Raw genomic sequence first — 17,942 nt, 5'->3', positions numbered from 1 at the left:
AGATTTCACCAGCTGGCCGAAATCCCCTAGTGTGGCCCAAAAGCAGGGAAGTAACTGTGCTGAATGGAGAACTCAGCTGCTACCTCCATGACCATCAGCATCTGTCTTTGGTCAGGAGGGTTCCAGAATTGAAGAGCCCCTGCCAAAACCAATGCACAGGAGTAGCGATTGGCCAAGGAGGAGCCCCTTTTTTTATGGTACTTCGAGGCTGTGACCGCCCTGCACTATCATGGTGGCCCCTAGCTATTTGCCACTTGAGCAGCAGCACCACATGTTTGTAGGCAGCTGCTCTTTCTCAAACCTCGTTGTTGAGACCCTGGGAGGTTTCCCTGCACTGGCCATCAGTGTGTGGGGCACCTTGCCCATGTTGGCACATACCTGGGGGAGCTGGATCTTGTTTGCAGGGTAGGGTGAAAGCCCCCCAATTTGCATTAGAAAGTTGCTGCATTCACGAAACAAATCAAAACTACCATACCTCATTTTGTAGGCAAGCAGGTGTTCCTGCAGCCTACAGTTTATATTGCCATCCATCCCAAATGGGTTCACCTTTGTACTGCATGATATGGAATAGAAGCAGGTGAACTGCATTTAGGTTTTGACTGCATTTGATGGTGATATGTGGTGGGTTTTGTACTCACAGTGATGCCTGGTCATTTATGTGCTTGTTCATGGGATCACTATTACATTTCATGCCTTGATGTTTCAGTATATGTGGTTTTGAATCCTGGCTCTGTCAGGATAGCGAATATTCAGGAGTTGCATCATGGCCACAAAATTGATGATTCATGTTGTTTTGGTCTCTATGTTTTAAGCCCAATATACTATATATTTTGTGGAGTCTCTTTTGTGGTGTATTCATTGTGTTACTGATGTGAGTGTGTTGCGCAAACGCTTTACGCATTACCTTTGATAATAAGCCTGACTGCTCCACGCCAAGATACCACAGGGTGAGCACAGCAGGGCCAGACTGACTACAGGACGTTTTGGAATGCTGCCGAGCTGGAGGCTGATTTCACTGCGGTGGGGGTTGATTTCATTGATGGAGACCTGCGTGTGCTTTGAAATAAACAAAGTAAAGCGAATTTTGTTCCGCACACGCAGGTCCCCATCAACAAAATTAGCCCCCAGCTCAGCAGCATTCCAAAACGACCGGTAGCCAGTCTGGCCCTGGAGCACAGGTTATATTTGGTGTGCAACTTTCTTGCCCTGACTTGAGTGAGGGGTTCAGCCTGGCTTAGATGTATGCCCTAGCCAACCAGAAACCCTATTTTTAACAGCAATGCTGTGTTGCCTTACTCTGCTCAAGGGAGTCGTTCCATGGGCGTTTTGGTGGATGTTCCTACACAACTCCCATGGGTTTTGATGCATTCGCAGATTTACAAGGACTTGTAAACCTGGGAATGGGTAAAAATCCTATGTATCCCAGAGGCAGACATAACGAGGAGAAATGTCTTTATTTGTCCTTGTTTTGACCTCTTTCTATGTGTGCTGCATTACTTTTTTCAAATATGGCCCTCATTTTCTATTACTATATGCTTCAAGCCCACTTGTGTGAAATCAATGATGGGTGTGTCATCCCTAGATAAAAGAGCTGATATTTTGAGACCAGCAGCTTTTAGCGGGAAGCAGACAAAGTGGTGCATTTCCTACAGATGGGCTAAACAGAAGCAGGACAGACAAATAGCCATGCCTAAACCTGTCACCCAATTCCTTCTTTCCTGATCATGGGGGATCCGATGTGTGCTTCATGCAACAACAGGGGCATATGACAGAAGGACCCTGGGGGCCCAATGGGCGTGTTCAACCATTTTGTACACCCACAGAGCACTTTGGTATTACAGAATGGGTTTGCGGAGGCTTGTGCTTCCCTTCTGTAATACTGATACCTCTGGTGAACATGTAGTGCCAGCACTATCTCTCAATGGCATTTCGTAATTTGCATAGGAACATCGCCCCACTGGCTCAGAACCAGCAGCTGAGAAATAAAACAATATTTTGTTATTGTTTTATTTTTCAGTGTCTGGCTGAGTCCACGTATATAGGGAGGGGTGGGGGTGGGCCACGAGAGGGACGAGGAATGGAATGGTGTGTGCACTTCTAATATGTCTGTTTGGCCGGCCGTCTTAGGCTGGCCAAACAGAGACAAACAGTTAGTTTTCTCCAACCCAGCTGTAGTGCACAGCTGGGTTGGAGAAACAGCACATACTTCATGTGCCTGAGCAAGCTTTAAGCCAGCCCACTCAGGTCCATCCCAGCGCTGCTCTCCTGCTTGGTAAAAGCATCAGAGCAGTGCAGGGATTGCAAAAGGAGCCTTAGATGTTGTGCTGGTGTCTGCTGGGATCAGGAAACAGAGAAACACAGAGGCAAAATGGTGGCTTGCAGCCTCATGTATGCTTTTAAATTGTTTTTAATATTAAGCCGCCCCCATGCTCCCCATCCTGGCTCCCCCTCATGTGCTCTCCCCCGCACCCCCTCCACCAGTCCACTACTTTTTGTTTGTGTCACTCACTCTGAGAGGGTACCATGTAAATGAGGGGATCACTCTGCCTCTGCAACCGCACAATATTACAGACATGGGCCAGGAGGTAAGCATACACTTAGGAGGCAAACTTACGGTGTGCCACCAAAAGGTGGAGCACTGTCAGTTCACCCCCTGATCACAGCCCTTATGATATTAGGTGAATGTGGGGCCCATGGATCCCCACAGACATCCCCTTGTAGGCAGGTGCAGTCACTTACTGCAGCCAACTGCAAGGTGTTTTTTTAATCCCTCTTGAAATTGCAGGTGGGTTATTGCCTTTTACATGAAACACAGAGCTGTTTCAAAGGAGCCGCTCTGTATTTCACTTGAATGCATGCGCCCAGGACAGCATGAGTTTGCAACTGCCCTGAGGGCTGCACATTAATTGCAATATGGCATACTTGCCTTGTTTGCACCTGGCACACCTGGTTTAAGGTGTGCTGTGGCGCAAATAGGAAACTTGCACCCTTATCCAAACACAGGCCCAAGTGCATTCCTCTTTATAATTAAATGCCATAATCCCTGGTAAATACCCCAGTCCCTCAATTTGCACAAAAGAGTACGGTGATCTATCTGATCAAACTCTGCTTTAACCCTTTAACCGCGGCAGAAATTCCACCGCGGTGCGGGTGATTTATGGCATGGGCGTGGTTCGGACGGCCCCCGGCAGTCCTCCGCACACACCCACCGTGACGTCGGCTGGCCGGCGGCCGTCCGATGCACGCAAGGGGTTAAAATCTATAAAGCAGTAGTACACAGCACCTTCTGTTCACCATAGAGGCCCCCTTTGGTAACTGGTTCAGAATGATAAATCAATTCACCGCAGTAAACCCTCCACATGCTGCTAAATGGTCACCCTTTTAAAAGATGGTTTCCTGTTTTCCTGATAACCTTTTGTCAAGATAACCATAAAGCAATCGATGTGGCTAACCCAGAGCTTCTGACATAGATATCATTTCGGGGTTGCAGCTACGACTTTTGACTTGCCCCTTTGTGACCCCTGGAACTGCTTTTACTATTCCTGGCCTCAGAGGTGGCAAAATCATTGCTGTGAAAACAGGACAGCTTGTGCTTATGGAAGCGGGATGTGGCTCCACTTCTAGGCCTGGGCATAGTTCGCAGAGTTTTGCTACGCCGAACTCCCCAAAGTGACCAAAAAACTCCTTGGATTTCCGCAACAGGCGGAGGGCAGTACGAACTGCTGCTTGTGCGGGTCTTCCTGCCGCTTGTATATAGAATCTATTCGAACGGCAGCTCGCGCTCGTGAACTTACGTATGTGAGAGCAAGCGCACATGAGAGCGAGCGGGGAAAACCACTTTTCGGAGCAGAGTTTTCTGCACTCCGCAAGCCCTGTGGGGCACGAAGTGCCGAAAACTCGGTGAACGGAGTGGAGTTCACTGCCCAGGCTTACCACTCTCCTTGTTTTCAGTCCGTGTTTTATTACACTAATAATAAATAATGTCATACCATTCGCTATTAGTGGAATATAATAATGGAGTACAATTAGTTGTAATATGACCCTTATTGGCAGCTGGGATATGTAAATAATGCTTTTAAATGTATATTGTGTGGATGCATTCAAGTGAGAGTTGGTTTATGTGAGAGAGTGTGTGAATATGTGTGTTTGTACAAGCATGTGTATGTGAGTGACAGTAATGGTTAACCCTCTCCCATGCTCATGACCAGTTCAGCTCGTCATGAGCTACACGTCTCCGGTGCTCATGACGAGCTGAGCTCGTCATGACCGCGCCTGTTCGATGGAACGCTCGCATGCTGGGCTGATTCCCCTGCTGTGCTGAGCGTTGCATTGAAACGGGCGCGGTCATGACGAGCTCAGCTCGTCATGAGCACCGGAGCGCCGTACGCACCCCCCGCCCCCCAGCACAGCAGGAGAAAAAGCCCCACACTGAAGGGGTCAAATCGCGTGTGATGTCACTTCTGCGACCCCTGGCATTTTGGTGAATTGACTCCATGACTGCCGACTTTGAAACTGGGAAACCAGATTTATTTCTCGTTGTTGGTTCAACATCCTTTGACTCAGGGCAAATTACTTAATCGCCCGTGCCTGAAAACATGAATGCGTCCTTGTGTAATATAACTGGCACTCATGTAAAAGTGCTTTAATAACTTCGGGCTGAGTTTGCGCTATATAGACCTGACAAAAATAAAAACAGAAAACTTCTATGATGATGAAATCCAGCGATAGTGGGGAATTCGCCGTTTTGCAGGGAACATCGCTGGTTTTGCTGACCCTGTGGTTATATCAGCATAATCCACCCACTATGTTAAGCATTGGTAAGTCAGGATTTTAGCAGCAGTTTTCGCCAAAATCTAACATGTGCTAAAATCCTATGGGCTGACTTGTAAATATCGCGATGTGAACATCAGTGATATTTTACAAGGTAGTCCATCCGGGGTACGCCCAGTGACACCCACTTTGCATCTCATTAGAGATGTGAAGGGAGGCGTCGGGAAAAAAGGTGATTATGCATGTTAGCACCCTCTTGTAAATAAGGCGATAGATAAAGCCCTTGGTAATATGCCCCACATTTTTCATTGACCTCCATGGGCCTCTAAGGGGAATAGTTGATGCCCTTGTGATTATACAGCAAAGTCCACCCCATTAACAATGTCTCGTTGTATTTCAGCTTCAGCTTATCCACCATAACCGTTGTCCTGGGAACAAGTCAGCTTTACTATTCGAATCCCGCACCCGTTACTTCCAGGGTTTTGAGGATCATCACCAATCCAATGTACTCAGGTGAAGACAGATCCGTGGGAGACATCTCACTCTTGGAGCTTCAAACACCATTGACTTACACAGATGCCATTCGTCCTGTATGCCTGCCTGCTGCAGTCCAGTTTCCAACTGGGATGAAATGCTGGGTCACCGGATGGGGACAAGTCCAAATTTCGTGTAAGATATCATTAAAGAATTGCAGAGATGAACAACCTTTCTAAAGTTTGAAAAGGCAACACATTGGATCATTGCAATGTAACGTTTATTCAGCCACTAGCCACCTCAATCTATCAATATTATGTTAATTTATCTAATTATTTATCTTCTTCAAAAGAATATTGGCTCTGATTCCTATGGAGAGACAGAAAAAATGAAGAAATTAGGGGTCATACTTATCATTATTTTACACAATGCAGCAAGACACCTTGCTGCGCTCCACCAAAGGGAGTGGGCATGAATGCACCATATAGATCAAGATATGGTGCATTGCTGGTCGCTGCCTGCACTGGCGCTCAAACTGCTACCTAGCGCCAACGTAGGAATCCTTGCACCATGATGCAAGGGTGCCTCAGTTACAGGCAGGACTGCTTTTGTGCTGGAAGGGACACCTTCTTGCACAAAAAAGCAATCCTGTTGGGCTTTTTTCTCTTTCTACGTGTGCTGCAGAATGAAGTACATGTAGAAAGAAGAAAAAAGGAGAAAAATACACGTTTTCCCTTATTACTTTTGCTCTGGAAATGCATTGCAGTTTAACGCATTGACAGGTTTATCAGTATTGATGAATTTAGGGATGCGTCAGAAAAGAGTGTGAAAAACAAAGGCACCACAAACAGCAACTGCTCATGTTCTTTGCCTGTGCCTGGCATGTAATTACGCAATGTGGCATTATAGCAAACATTGGGGAATTTTTACAAGTATAATATGGAATTATGAACTGATGTAATGTTGCACAGGAGTAATTGGTTGTTCTATCTAGATTTTGACATTCAATTGGTACAATCTATGGAACGGGACACAGAAGATACCATGATGGGTGTTGTACTCCTGATATAACATTTAAACGCATTTATTTATAAATGAGGCATTTCTGTCAGAAACATTATTCATATGAAAACATAGCGGCACATTCAGTAATTGACACTAGATTGCCAACTTACTGTAGACAGCACATATTTGGATTTTTTTACACTTCATATATTTGGGGGCATATTTACCAAACGTTTGCATCACCCTTGCGCCGCTCAAGGTTACGCAAAGGCAATGCAAAACCTAGATGAGATTTACCAAGTCATGCAAGACCACCTGGCATGGCTCTGTGGTGCTTGGTAAATTGAGAGTAGTGCAAAGGAGCTCTGCCACAGGGAGCTGTTCCTTGAGTGCAGCGTGTGTGTTTCCATGTATCCACTCGTAGATTTTGGTGCATTCCTAAGTTTACCAAGATTGGTAGACCTGGGAATATGTCAAAATGCTGCACATTTATCAGCACACATAAAAAGAGGAAAAGCTTCAAAGGAAGGTTTTGTGCAGGAAGGTGCTCCTTCCTGCGCAAAACCAACCCTGCCTGCAATACAGGCACCCATCAACATGGTGCATGAGTGCATGCGTTGGCGCTAGGCAGCCAACAGTGCGCCAATGCAGTCAGCGCGCAGAAATGCATCACATCTCAATTGATATGATGCATTTCTACCCTCTCCCTTTCATGTAGCACAGTGCAGCAAGGTGTCTTGCTGCGTTGCATGTTAAGAAATGATAAATATGTCCCTTAGGGCCAGATGTATGAAGAATTGCTTTTGCGATTCTATAATAGCGAATTTTACTGATTTGCTACTACAGAATCGCAAAATGCAACGTATGTAGGGTTCGCTGAAAAATTTGCGATTCCTACTTATTCTTTATTTGCGACTCACAAATTGTGCATTGCAAATAAGGAATGGCTTCCTATGTATTCCTATGGGCCTAGAGGCCCATAGGAATGAATGGGAATTCCATGTGCATTTTGGGAGTGCCCAATAGGTACTTGCAAATTGCAATTTTAAGGGTGCCAATTGGATACCCTGTTGCACTCCTGAAATATGCATGTGTGCACATGTGGTGCACATACATGCCCTAAGGGCATGTATGTATGCCACATGGCACCTTGAAAAATGCAAAAAAGTGCCTTTTTCATGAAATTTGCATATTACCACTAACTTGAATTTGGTAGTAATTTGCGATTCCTTAAAGCCAGGTCGCAAATATTTTTGCTTCCTGCATTCCATTTAAGAAATTGCAAATTGTGATTCCTGAAATGCATGCGCAAAATAGGGAATCGCACATTTTGCAATTCTTTGTTTTGGGAAGGTCTTTTGGGATAATACATCCCAAAAGGCTTTTTCCTGTTCGCAAATGGGCCGATTCTGCAAATTGGCTCGTTTGCGAATGGGAAAACCCTTGATACACCTGGCCCTTGGACTTTAAAACAAGGCATACCCAGGCGTAAGTAGAATGGCAAGGTTATTGGTAAAGTGCTAAAGGCAGGGTAAGCAACGTAGTCCGTTGACCTTGTTGACTTAAAAGTGGCATATGATGTATTGAGAACATCCTCACCTTCTCTGGGTAGCTGGCAAGAAATATAATGCAACTGAAAAAATCTTTGAAAGGCAGGTTTCACTTTTTTTTTATTATGCAAGATGTATAATCCTTTTATCTGTTGTCTGTATCCCGAGCTAATATTTAAGCTCTATATTCCATTGTCAATAAGATGATTTTGGGGTGTTGTGGCAATTTTCTATATTGATGTTTTTTTCAACAATTCTCATGTGGGTTTCAAAGCATGTGGTAAAAGAAGCTTGTGCTGTTTGAGTGGATTCACATGTGTACGGTCTTTTCATCAACAGTGCCTACGATTTATCAGCAGATGCTACAGGAATTTGAGTTGCCACTGATAGATGCCCACAATTGCGATGCCATCTACCACATGTTCACAGCTGTAGGAAGAAATGTCACCATTATTCCAAACACCACCATATGCACCAGAAGTAAACGTGGAGCCACTAACTCATGTCCAGTAAGTTTCTGTCATAAACAGTGTGTTGTTTGAGCCAATGGTTGTCACTGTATGCTGTCATCACTCTTTTATAAGGATCAGCACTTATTTTACCTCATCAAATATTTCCTGAGTGCAAGAGAGGGAAAACACACAAAAGAGAAAGGAGGAATAGAAAGATGGAAAATATGTCAATGAGGGAGACAGCAGGTAATTGCAAGAGTATGATCAAGAGGCAAGAATGTCTGGCAGTAGATTAAAGAGGCCTGAGGATAATCCAGGACTTCACAGCCTTTGTAATATGCAAGTTGACATTTAATATCACCAGCAGACTCATGAGCCACACTTGGGCACCGGATAGGTATTGTAGGTAGGTTTCACTATAAGATACGCATACTATGTTTAGGTATGTTCGCTGGTTGTATGGGATTTCATAGATAAACAGTTCCATGCAATATAATTACAGAGAAACCATTTCACCTAAACTGTTTAACAGATATTTTCAGGAAGAATGAATATCTATTATTTCATAACAGACAATTCATAAAATATCTTCTTGTCTGAAAGTGGCTTTTGACGCTATTTTTTTTTACATTCAATTTTATTCATTTTAAGACCAAACACATTTACAGCACAAGACATTTGGTCGATGTTACAAGTTGTTACCGCAGTTAGTTTTGAATACATACAGATTAATGATCGGGACACCATTTTGACGCATGAACATTACAAATGTGTACATAAGTGAGCTCTGGTTCATTTAGTCCAACTGATTTAACCATTTGCCCCAGACCTTGTTGTATTTTGTTGGGCATCCTCGGGCCTCAAATAAGGCTCTCTCCTGTGCCGCACACCAGTCCACTCCACGCCATTTTGCTATGCTTGGGGATTTAGCTTGCACCCAGGTAGCTGCAATATCACGTTTGGCCCCCGCAATTGCTGTCCCATAGAATAGTCTGTCCGGTCAAGAACCGTCCAGGCCGTCCATCACCCCCAGGATGAGACGCACTGGATCATTGGGAACTGGCCATCCCTGGACCTGCGTGAGTTTGGACTCTAATGCTGTCCAATATGGGGCAAGATTAGGGCATGTCCAAATCATGTGATAGAAGTCCACCCGTTCTCTGCTCCAGCACGTGCAGTTTGGGGAGGGACGCAACCCTGCTCTCTGTAGGCATGCTGGGTGAGATAGGCTGTGTGCAGATAGATTGATCTAAGCGAAGTCTGGCTATGGTCGTGATGGTTTTGGGAGCCCTAAGGGCATCACGCCAAGCCTCCTCCTCCAGTGAACCCACCCAACCCTCCCAGCGGATCCGTAGCGGATCAAGTGTTGCCGGGCCATTGTTGACAAGGTTACTATATATTTGGGACACCCCTCCCCAGGTTCCCCATCATGACCTGAGCTTCTATTGGAGTGAATTCGGAGATTGATGTGCCTATTGGGATGTGTGAGTTGAGGGCGTGATGGAGCTGCAATTATTTATGAGGTGTGGAGAGTATAGCACACAAGTAGGTCTTGAAACGTCCTAATGTGTTTGCCCACCCAGACGTCGCCCAGCAGTGAGACATCTATTTGGTCCCATTATTTTAACCCCATGAGTGCCGCCATCTCTCTTAACCACGAGAGTGATACGCGGTCTCGCCCCTCCTCACAGAAACCTCGTGGTCACCCTATTTTTCTCCCTAAACCAGCTGCTTGGGAAGTGAAAAGTGGTATTCTGAATGGTGTATAAGAAGAGCAGGAGGATCATCATCTTGAACAACACTCTACCAAGTGGGTTGAGTAGAAAGGTTGGCTAGCACTTGAGATCAGCCTTGGTTTTTTGGACCAACAGGGTAATGTTCAATGCCCATTCCAACTCGGGAAGCAGAGCAACCCATATCCCTACATATTTGAATCACTGTCTCCTGATGGGGATAGTTGACTGCAGTCCAAGCACTACCTAGAGAGGTGGAGGGGCACTAGAGTTGATTTTGCCGGTTTGAGTCGGAGGCCCAAGATGTTCTCGAAGGCTTGGAGAGCCTTGAGGCATTTAGTCACAGAGCTGGTCGGGTCTGCCAAGAGGAGCAGGACATCATCCGCATATAAAGCGATTTTGTTGGTGTGGTGGCTTCCCAAAGCCTAGCCTTGGATCCGGTGGCCTGATCGAATGAGCCAGGCAGAGGGCTCAATTGCCAGTGCAAATAGGAGGGGCAAAAGGGGAATTTCTGCTTCGTGCCTCTCTGAATTGGGAACGCCTTTAAGGGTTCCATTGGTCAGTACCCTGGCTCTGGGGTTGGACTAGAGGACCTGGACAAGGCGCCGGAATTGTTTTCCAAGACCCATCATCTGCAGGACGTTCTTCAGGTAACGCCAGTCCAACGCGTCGAAGTCTTTTTCGAAGTTGACAAGAAGGAGTGCGAGGTAGGGTGTAAGGAGCTGTGGGTGGGCCAGGGCCAGATGGAATAAACAAGGGGAGATAATCATACACTAGATAGAAAGTATGTCTTTTGTCCAGCCGGACAAGAATTTATTTTCATAATAGTTTTCAAATAATAGCGTTTAAGAAACAGTCAATAACAAGTGGGCACAGCCGTGACCCACAAAACAAGACAGAACAACGAAAAAGATTGGCCAAAAGGCAAGCCAAAATGGGTCTGTATACTTGTACTCAGTTTACACAGACATAGATCAACTTCTAAACACCATTGCACACTCTAATACAGCTCCTGAGTTTGATTTTCTGGCTTGTTTGACCTACGTAGATCATCATGCATTTTAAATGTAAAGTAATGTAAAAAGACGCAGCATATTACTGTCAAGACTACAATGTATAATTCTATTGTCCTGAAGATGATGCCTTGGATTTAATAATGGAATCGAAACGTCGTTGACACCAATACACCTTATGCACTAAGATTGAGCTGTTTTAGAGTGTGCAATGGTGTTTAGAAGTTGAACTATGTCTGTGTAAACTGAGTACAAGTATACAGACCCATTTTGGCTTGCCTTTTGGCCAATCTTTTTCGTTGTTCTGTCTTGTTTTGTGGGTCACGGCTGTGCCCACTTGTTATTGACTGTTCCTTAAACGCTACCCTGAACCATTTGGCCCCTGAAAAAGAAAATAACAACAGCGAGCTAAAGTGAAACGCTTAGCTAGGAACTGTGTGGTGATGGTGGACTCCTCCACAGTATCAGATATAGTAGTGTCATTGGCATGCCTCAAACTTCTGCGTTGTCTGTGGGATATACCTCCCCTCCTCATCCAACCAGGACCACTCCAATCTGTGTTTCTGTACATTCGTCTGATGTCTTAGTGTGCAGAGATCCTGTAAAGGTCAGAGTCTGAATCCACAGGGTTGTGGTCCAGGCCTTCCACAGACCTTTCTCTACTGTGATCTCATGAGGTTGGAGGGATCACAGCAGTTTTGGGTCCACAGGCACCCAAACCAAATGACTCAGATCTCCCCCCCCCACGTAGCCCTTGGTCCCTGTGGGATAGGGTGCACCTCCTTTTCTGCTGGGGGAGAGTGGGTCAGTCCTCTGCGATCCAAACTGCCTGGTCAAAGATGTAGAGCGGACCCAGAGGGGTCGTTCCTTGGTCAGTCAGGTCCATGCAGGCTTGTTTTGAAAGACAACCCAGAGACGGGCTGGGAGGAGGAGCCCATGCCGCAGGCCCAGGTTATGAATTTTCTGCTTGACCTCTGTAAATGAGCGTCGTTGAGCCTGAACCTCCATAGTATAGTCTGGAAAGAGCATTATGGTGTGGTTCTGGAACTTTAAGGAGCCCTGAACCCAGACTGCTTTCAGGATTACGTCTTTGTCCTTGAAGTTCAAGATCCTAGTTTTGATAGGATGGTGCGGAGCACAGGGAGGCGGTTTAGGAGCAAGGGAGCGATGGGCACGCTCAATAGCGAACCATGTTGATAGTGCTTCTTTGGGCATCCAAGGGTTTAGCCACAAAAGCAGCTGTTTGACCCTGCTCGGCCGCCCCCGGAAATCCCATCAGGCGAAGGTTGTTACGACGTGACCGGTTTTCGGCATCCTCAGCCCTACAGTGCAGCTCTTTAGAATATGTTTGCAGTGGGTTACCTGTTCCTTTAGTTGACCGAGCTCGTCCTCAACAGGGGAAATGCAAAGTTCTGCTTCCAAAGTACACGCTGTGGCATTGAGCACATCCTGGAAAATGAGGGGCCATGTCCACCCGGACCTCGCCGATCTTGTTCTCCATTGAGGCCTGAGAGGTGCTGATGGCCTGCAGGCCAGCCGTTAGGTCAGACCCTGGGAGGGAGGAGCCTCCAAACACCCCTTCCTCTGGGGCCCAGTCACTTGTAGTATATTGGTCCATTTTAGTTTGTGTTAGGGCAGTGGATGATTTAGTGACAAGGTTTCTCCCCATCGTAGATACTGAAAGGGGGGGGTGCGCCTGTTCAGATGGTGGTGCACTGACACCCAGGGGCCGAGGCGGGGGTGACCCTACATTCCCTCCAAAGGCTGATGTGGGTGCACTGGTGCCCCAGGGAGGCACCTTTGGGTCCAGGATGCTGATTGTCCCTTAGTTGTTGGCTGGAGTTCACCAGTGCAGGGGCTCACTACAGGCGGTTGAGTTTCCTCTTCCCTTTGAGTCTGCATGTCCGCAGAGCCGCTGGGCCCACTCAGACAGAGTGAGGGGCCCTCCGAAAGGCTACCGATGCATGACCTCACAGCCAAACCCTCTACCTATGGAGTGCCAGGCGGTGCATCCCCACCAAGCCAGCCGCAGCCACCCTCCAGTCCAGGCAGGTCTCTCCCTCTCCGCATGTCCTCATCTCAGGTGGGACATCAGGGGGCACCCAGTGTTGTAGGGTCCCTCATTGCTCAGCGTGATCTCACTGTGTCGCATGCATTGCTCCTACCGGGGGGGGGTCTAAGGTTAATTTGTGCCTGCAGGGCACGGCTGGCAGCGGGGCTGACTCAGGTCTTTTGCTATGTACCCTTGATTGCACTTGCCAAGTTACCATGGAGGGCTGGTTGGCAGGTGGGGCTCAGACCCAGGGTTCAGGCGATTCAGGCAAGTGGGAGGGAGGCCTTCCAGGCAAGGCCTATTCTAGCCTCCCAGGGCCGGGATGGCATCCAGTTGGGCATGCCCCCGGGTCAGGAATGGAGGCTGATGGTGGCTTAAAGAGGAGAGGGGGCGGGGAGTCTCTCCCAAGGCCCCAATGTGTGACCCCGGCGGCTGATTGGCCCACCACCAGCCTCTGGAGTCAGGCTTGAAGGCGAGTGGTAGCTGAAAGAGGAGGTGGGTGGGGAGCCTCTCCCGAGGCCCCCGCTGTGTGGCCTCGGCAGCCGATTACCCGCCTCCAGCCCACCACAAAGCAGGGCTCTAAAGCCAGGGCAGACACCATACCATTCTGAGGAGGACACCCAGGGGATGGCTCCTGCACTTCCACCCGGCCGGGTCCAACAGTCGGCACCTCCCGCACGCCGGGGGTCCATTTGGAGCACGCTCACCGGGTCGTGGGCAGTCACAGGAGGCAGCACCTCGCCCAGGGCAGAACCCTGGCCGCCCCTCGTCCACACAGTACGGTGCTCAAGAAGAGGGAGAGGCCCAGGCCACGGGCCTCCCCCGCTGCCCAAGACGGCAGTCGAACCTCCAACTCTTGTCCCGCTCATCAGCCAGGTGCTGCCCTCATGGCGTGGGTCTCCATCTCAGTCCCCGACGCATGGTCAGGGGTAGAGAGGTCTCACCTCAGGCCTTATGGAGGGTTGCCTCACTCCCGGTCGTCTGGAGGCAGGATCTTCGAGGGACCATGTTGCTCCGCCCTGCTCCTCTTCCAGGTGGGTCACTCAGCCTTCAGGTAGGGGTACGCAGCCCCGAAAGGGCCTCCGATCTAAGCAGTAGTGCAGCTGCTGTCAACCACATGGCACCCAATATAGGTTACAGCCTCAGGCCCAGTTGGCGGGAGCTGCCATTTTACGGCCAGAGAGTCTCGGGCATCCTGGCGCCAGACCAGATATCTCATCTGGTAGGGCAGTGTCTCTCGCCGCAGGTGCATAGCACTGGTTGTGGCAGGTGCCTATGGGGATGGATGGCAGCCGATGGTGGCGGACTACGAAGCGGATGACGGAGGGGTCCGGAGCACTCTTAGAGTGCGACCACCATCTTGATGCTTCCTTGATGCTTATTTTTAAATGTGTAAATGCAAAGGTTGCAAGTATTACTTTTATAAACTTTTTTGTCTGAGTTTTTTTTTGGTTCTTTACTTCATGGGACATTGTTTTGGATTTATATATTTTATGATGTCAAACAATTACTTTCAATGCTTTTAATCCCCCGACCTCTCTGCACCCCTAGAAATCATCCATCCCTGACCCCGTCACAATCTCTAAACACTATCCATCTCAGCCCCATAAAATCCCTCAATACACCTAAACTCCACTCATTCCTGATACCTAAACTCCACCCATCCCTGAACCCGAAAACACTTTTCCACCCCTAAACTACCCCTATTCTTGAACCCTGAAAACTAATTATTACACCTAAACTGAACTCATCCGTCTTTCTCCCTCTTAATGCCACTCATCTCTGAACCCTAAAATCCCTCTCTATCCCTAAACCCCACCAATTCCTGAACTATAAAAAAAACTTTCTACGTTGACACTGCGTTCATTCCTGAACCCTTAAAAACCCTCACCATACCTAAACTATGCCCATTCCTGAATCCTACCAACCCTTTTCTACATCTAAATGCCACAATCCCTGAAGCCTCAAACATCTCACTACCCTAAATTCCACCAATTTCTAAACCCTAAAAAGGATTCACCCCCTCTAAGCTCTGTCCATCAGTGAACCTTAGAAACTGTCATCAGCCCCAAACAGTGCCTATCTGTGAACACTATAAAACCCTCAACATGCCTACACTTCCCTATCTCTGAAATCAAAAGATCACTCACCACCCTAAACACCTCCATTCTTGATCCCTAAAAACTCTTGCTACCCCTAATCTTCACCATTACCTCATCTCTAAACAAATCACCACCAGCCATAAATTTTGTCCATCTCTCATCCCTAAAAAAACCCACATCACCCCTAAAGTCCAACTATCCCTGAACCTTAAAAATCTCTTTGTGCACCTAAATTCCACTCATCACTAATCCCTCAAAATACCTCTTCACCCCAAAATATATATATGGTTTACTAGTTATGGGTGGTAGGTTACATATGATAGGGTAGATGTTGTAAGTAGGTATGAAAGGTAAGATAGGTTAGATATTGTTAGACAGAGTATGTTAGGATTGCTTGGTATGGTAGGTAGGTTTTGAATGTATGGTTCTAAGATGATATGGTAACTTAGGTAATGTAGGTAGGCATGGCAGTTTGGTATGGTAGGTTAGGTATGGATGGTAGGTTAGGAATGTTAATTATGGTAGGTAAACTATAGCAGGAATGATAGGCAGGCGCAGTAGGTCTGGGAGACAGGGAGGCATGGTAGTCATGGTAGGTATGGATATGGTAGGTAAATACCTATAGTAAGTAAGTAGAGGTCATGGATTTGATGTTCATGATAGGTCTGGTATGTCAGATCTGATGCGGTAGGCAGGTTAGGTATGATAGGTAGGCATTGAGGACATTGTAGGTATGTTATTCCAAACTACGCATGGTAGGTAAATGTAGTAGCATTGTATGTAGGCATGATAAATTGTGAATGTGAGAGCTAACATTATTTAGGAGCAGGCCGGTGCGCCAACTGTGGGTGGGCCCTGGTCAAACAATCACACTCCCTTCCTGACCCCATCCGTGTACACATCGCAAACAATTACGACAGAGGATGTACAATGACAGCAGGGGGGAGCCAAGCGGGACCGGACAGGATAGATCGAAGACCTGGCATGCAAGGATTATATCTGAATGCCAGATATATTCCTAAGCATGCAACTGGGACATGGGACTTATTAGAGGACCTTAAGCCCGACTTATGTCTTTTCACCGAAACATGGCTTAACAACGATGCCTCCCCATAACTAACAGTGGCCTTTCCGGACAATTATGCAGTCACCAGGCTGGATAGGCCCTGTAAACATGGGGGGGGGGTTGCCATTGCCACCCGACTCCCTTACAACATTAGGATGTTGGATAGGGTCTCTTCCGCCAATATGGAACTCTTAACATTCAGAGTAGAGTGTGACCAGGTCACAGAATGACCAGGTGCACTGGTATATCACCCGCCTGGGGGCAGTAATAAGGAGTTTTGTACCTCATTACTAGACAGACTGGCACCTCATGTCTTGAACGGCAATACATTTTTATTGATAGGCGTCTTTAACCATCACCTAGAGTTGCTTTCCAATTCGGATTCCGCCAGCCTAATTGCAACTATGGAATCTCTTGAGCTATCGCTGAGAGTCACCAGCCCCACCCACAATGCCATTTTTACCAACATATCGGATTTGGCAGTTGACCCCCCTCAAGCACTTGGCTGGACTGACAATTTGCAATGAGCTTTTCGGTGCTGCATGTTCATCCAGTAGTGCGGGCGCAAGGCCAGAAGAATTTCTGAAGACCCTGGGCGAGAGTAACCTCCTCTGCCTCTAGCCAGGTCTATAGTGACTCCTCGTTTAATCTGGACGCAGACCCTAATTCCTCCTGGGAAAGGGTGGAGGGAGCGTTCCATGTAGCCCTAAATGCCACTGTGCCTCCGAAAAGGGTTACTATTCAAGAGAGGGCAGCCCCTGCTCCCTGGTACTCGGACAACCTTAGGAAAGAGATGTCCAGGTGTAGGGTCCTGGAGAGGAGATGGAGGAAGTCAAAGGGGGACCTAGATTAATTATTATATCGAAAGGCACATAGAGCCCACCTAAACAGCTGTAATACAGCAAGAAGGACACATCTGGGTGTACGCATTACAGAGGCCAAAAATTCCTCTAATGAACTATACAGGATCCTGCAGGAATGTACTAATCCCAAGGCTGATAATGCAGCACCCCCTCCCACTCAGGAACTATGTGACGATTTAGTCAGGTATTTTACCAATAAGATTGATCTGATTTATCAGTCCTTTGACTCGGCGAGAGAAAACCGGTGGAGGGATGCCTACCCAGAGACCCACCACAGGAAGCGGCCACTTCTTGTGGGATGGAGTCCTTTGCTGACGTGACTAGAGAGCAAGTAGACTCTCTACTAAGTTGTGTAAAACTGGGCTCACCATTAGATCCTGCACCACCGGCGGTCATGTCAATACTTAGTCCGGTGTTAGCAGATGCGATTTCTAAAATATATAACATCTCGCTGGAGACGGCTATATTTCCGAACAAGTGGAAAAATGCACAAGTAAAGCCACTCCTGAAGAAGGCATTAGCGGACCCGTCTGAGTTGCAGAACTATAGGCCAATCTCGCTTCTCCCCTGTTGTTCAAAGGTTCTCAAAACCCTGGTGAATTAACAGCTATTCCTTTATCTGGAACAAAACAGCCTTCTGGACCCCCCGCAGTCCGGCTTCCGGGGTTCACATAGCATGGAGGCCGCACTGTTAGAGGTGACGGATACCATAAGGATGACACTGGCTAGAGGAACCCCAGTGATCCTAGTCCTCCTTGATCTGTCAGCAGCTTTCAACACTATCTCGCATAAGATGCTGCTAGACAGATTGAAGGGGATTGGGGTAAAGGACAGGGCTCTTAAGTGGATTAAAAGCTTTCT

At 47.3% G+C, this 17,942-nt stretch overlaps 1 protein-coding gene across 1 annotated transcript in view; it reads left to right on the top strand.

Annotated features, from left to right (window-relative positions):
* Positions 1-17,942, top strand: part of LOC144769173 (serine protease 27-like) — a 92,623-nt gene that overhangs the window by 72,025 nt on the left and 2,656 nt on the right. Inside the window, exons 3-4 of the mRNA XM_078653189.1 lie at positions 5,171-5,439; positions 8,139-8,308. Of these exons, the coding sequence (XP_078509315.1) occupies positions 5,171-5,439; positions 8,139-8,308 (439 nt within the window). The remainder of the gene's footprint in view (positions 1-5,170; positions 5,440-8,138; positions 8,309-17,942) is intronic.

Source organism: Lissotriton helveticus, chromosome 7 (assembly GCF_964261635.1).
Source record: "Lissotriton helveticus chromosome 7, aLisHel1.1, whole genome shotgun sequence".
In the NCBI taxonomy this organism is placed as follows: domain Eukaryota; kingdom Metazoa; phylum Chordata; class Amphibia; order Caudata; family Salamandridae; genus Lissotriton; species Lissotriton helveticus.
The sequence above is the reverse complement of the archived record's forward strand: the minus strand, read 5'-3'. Positions and strand labels throughout refer to the sequence as shown.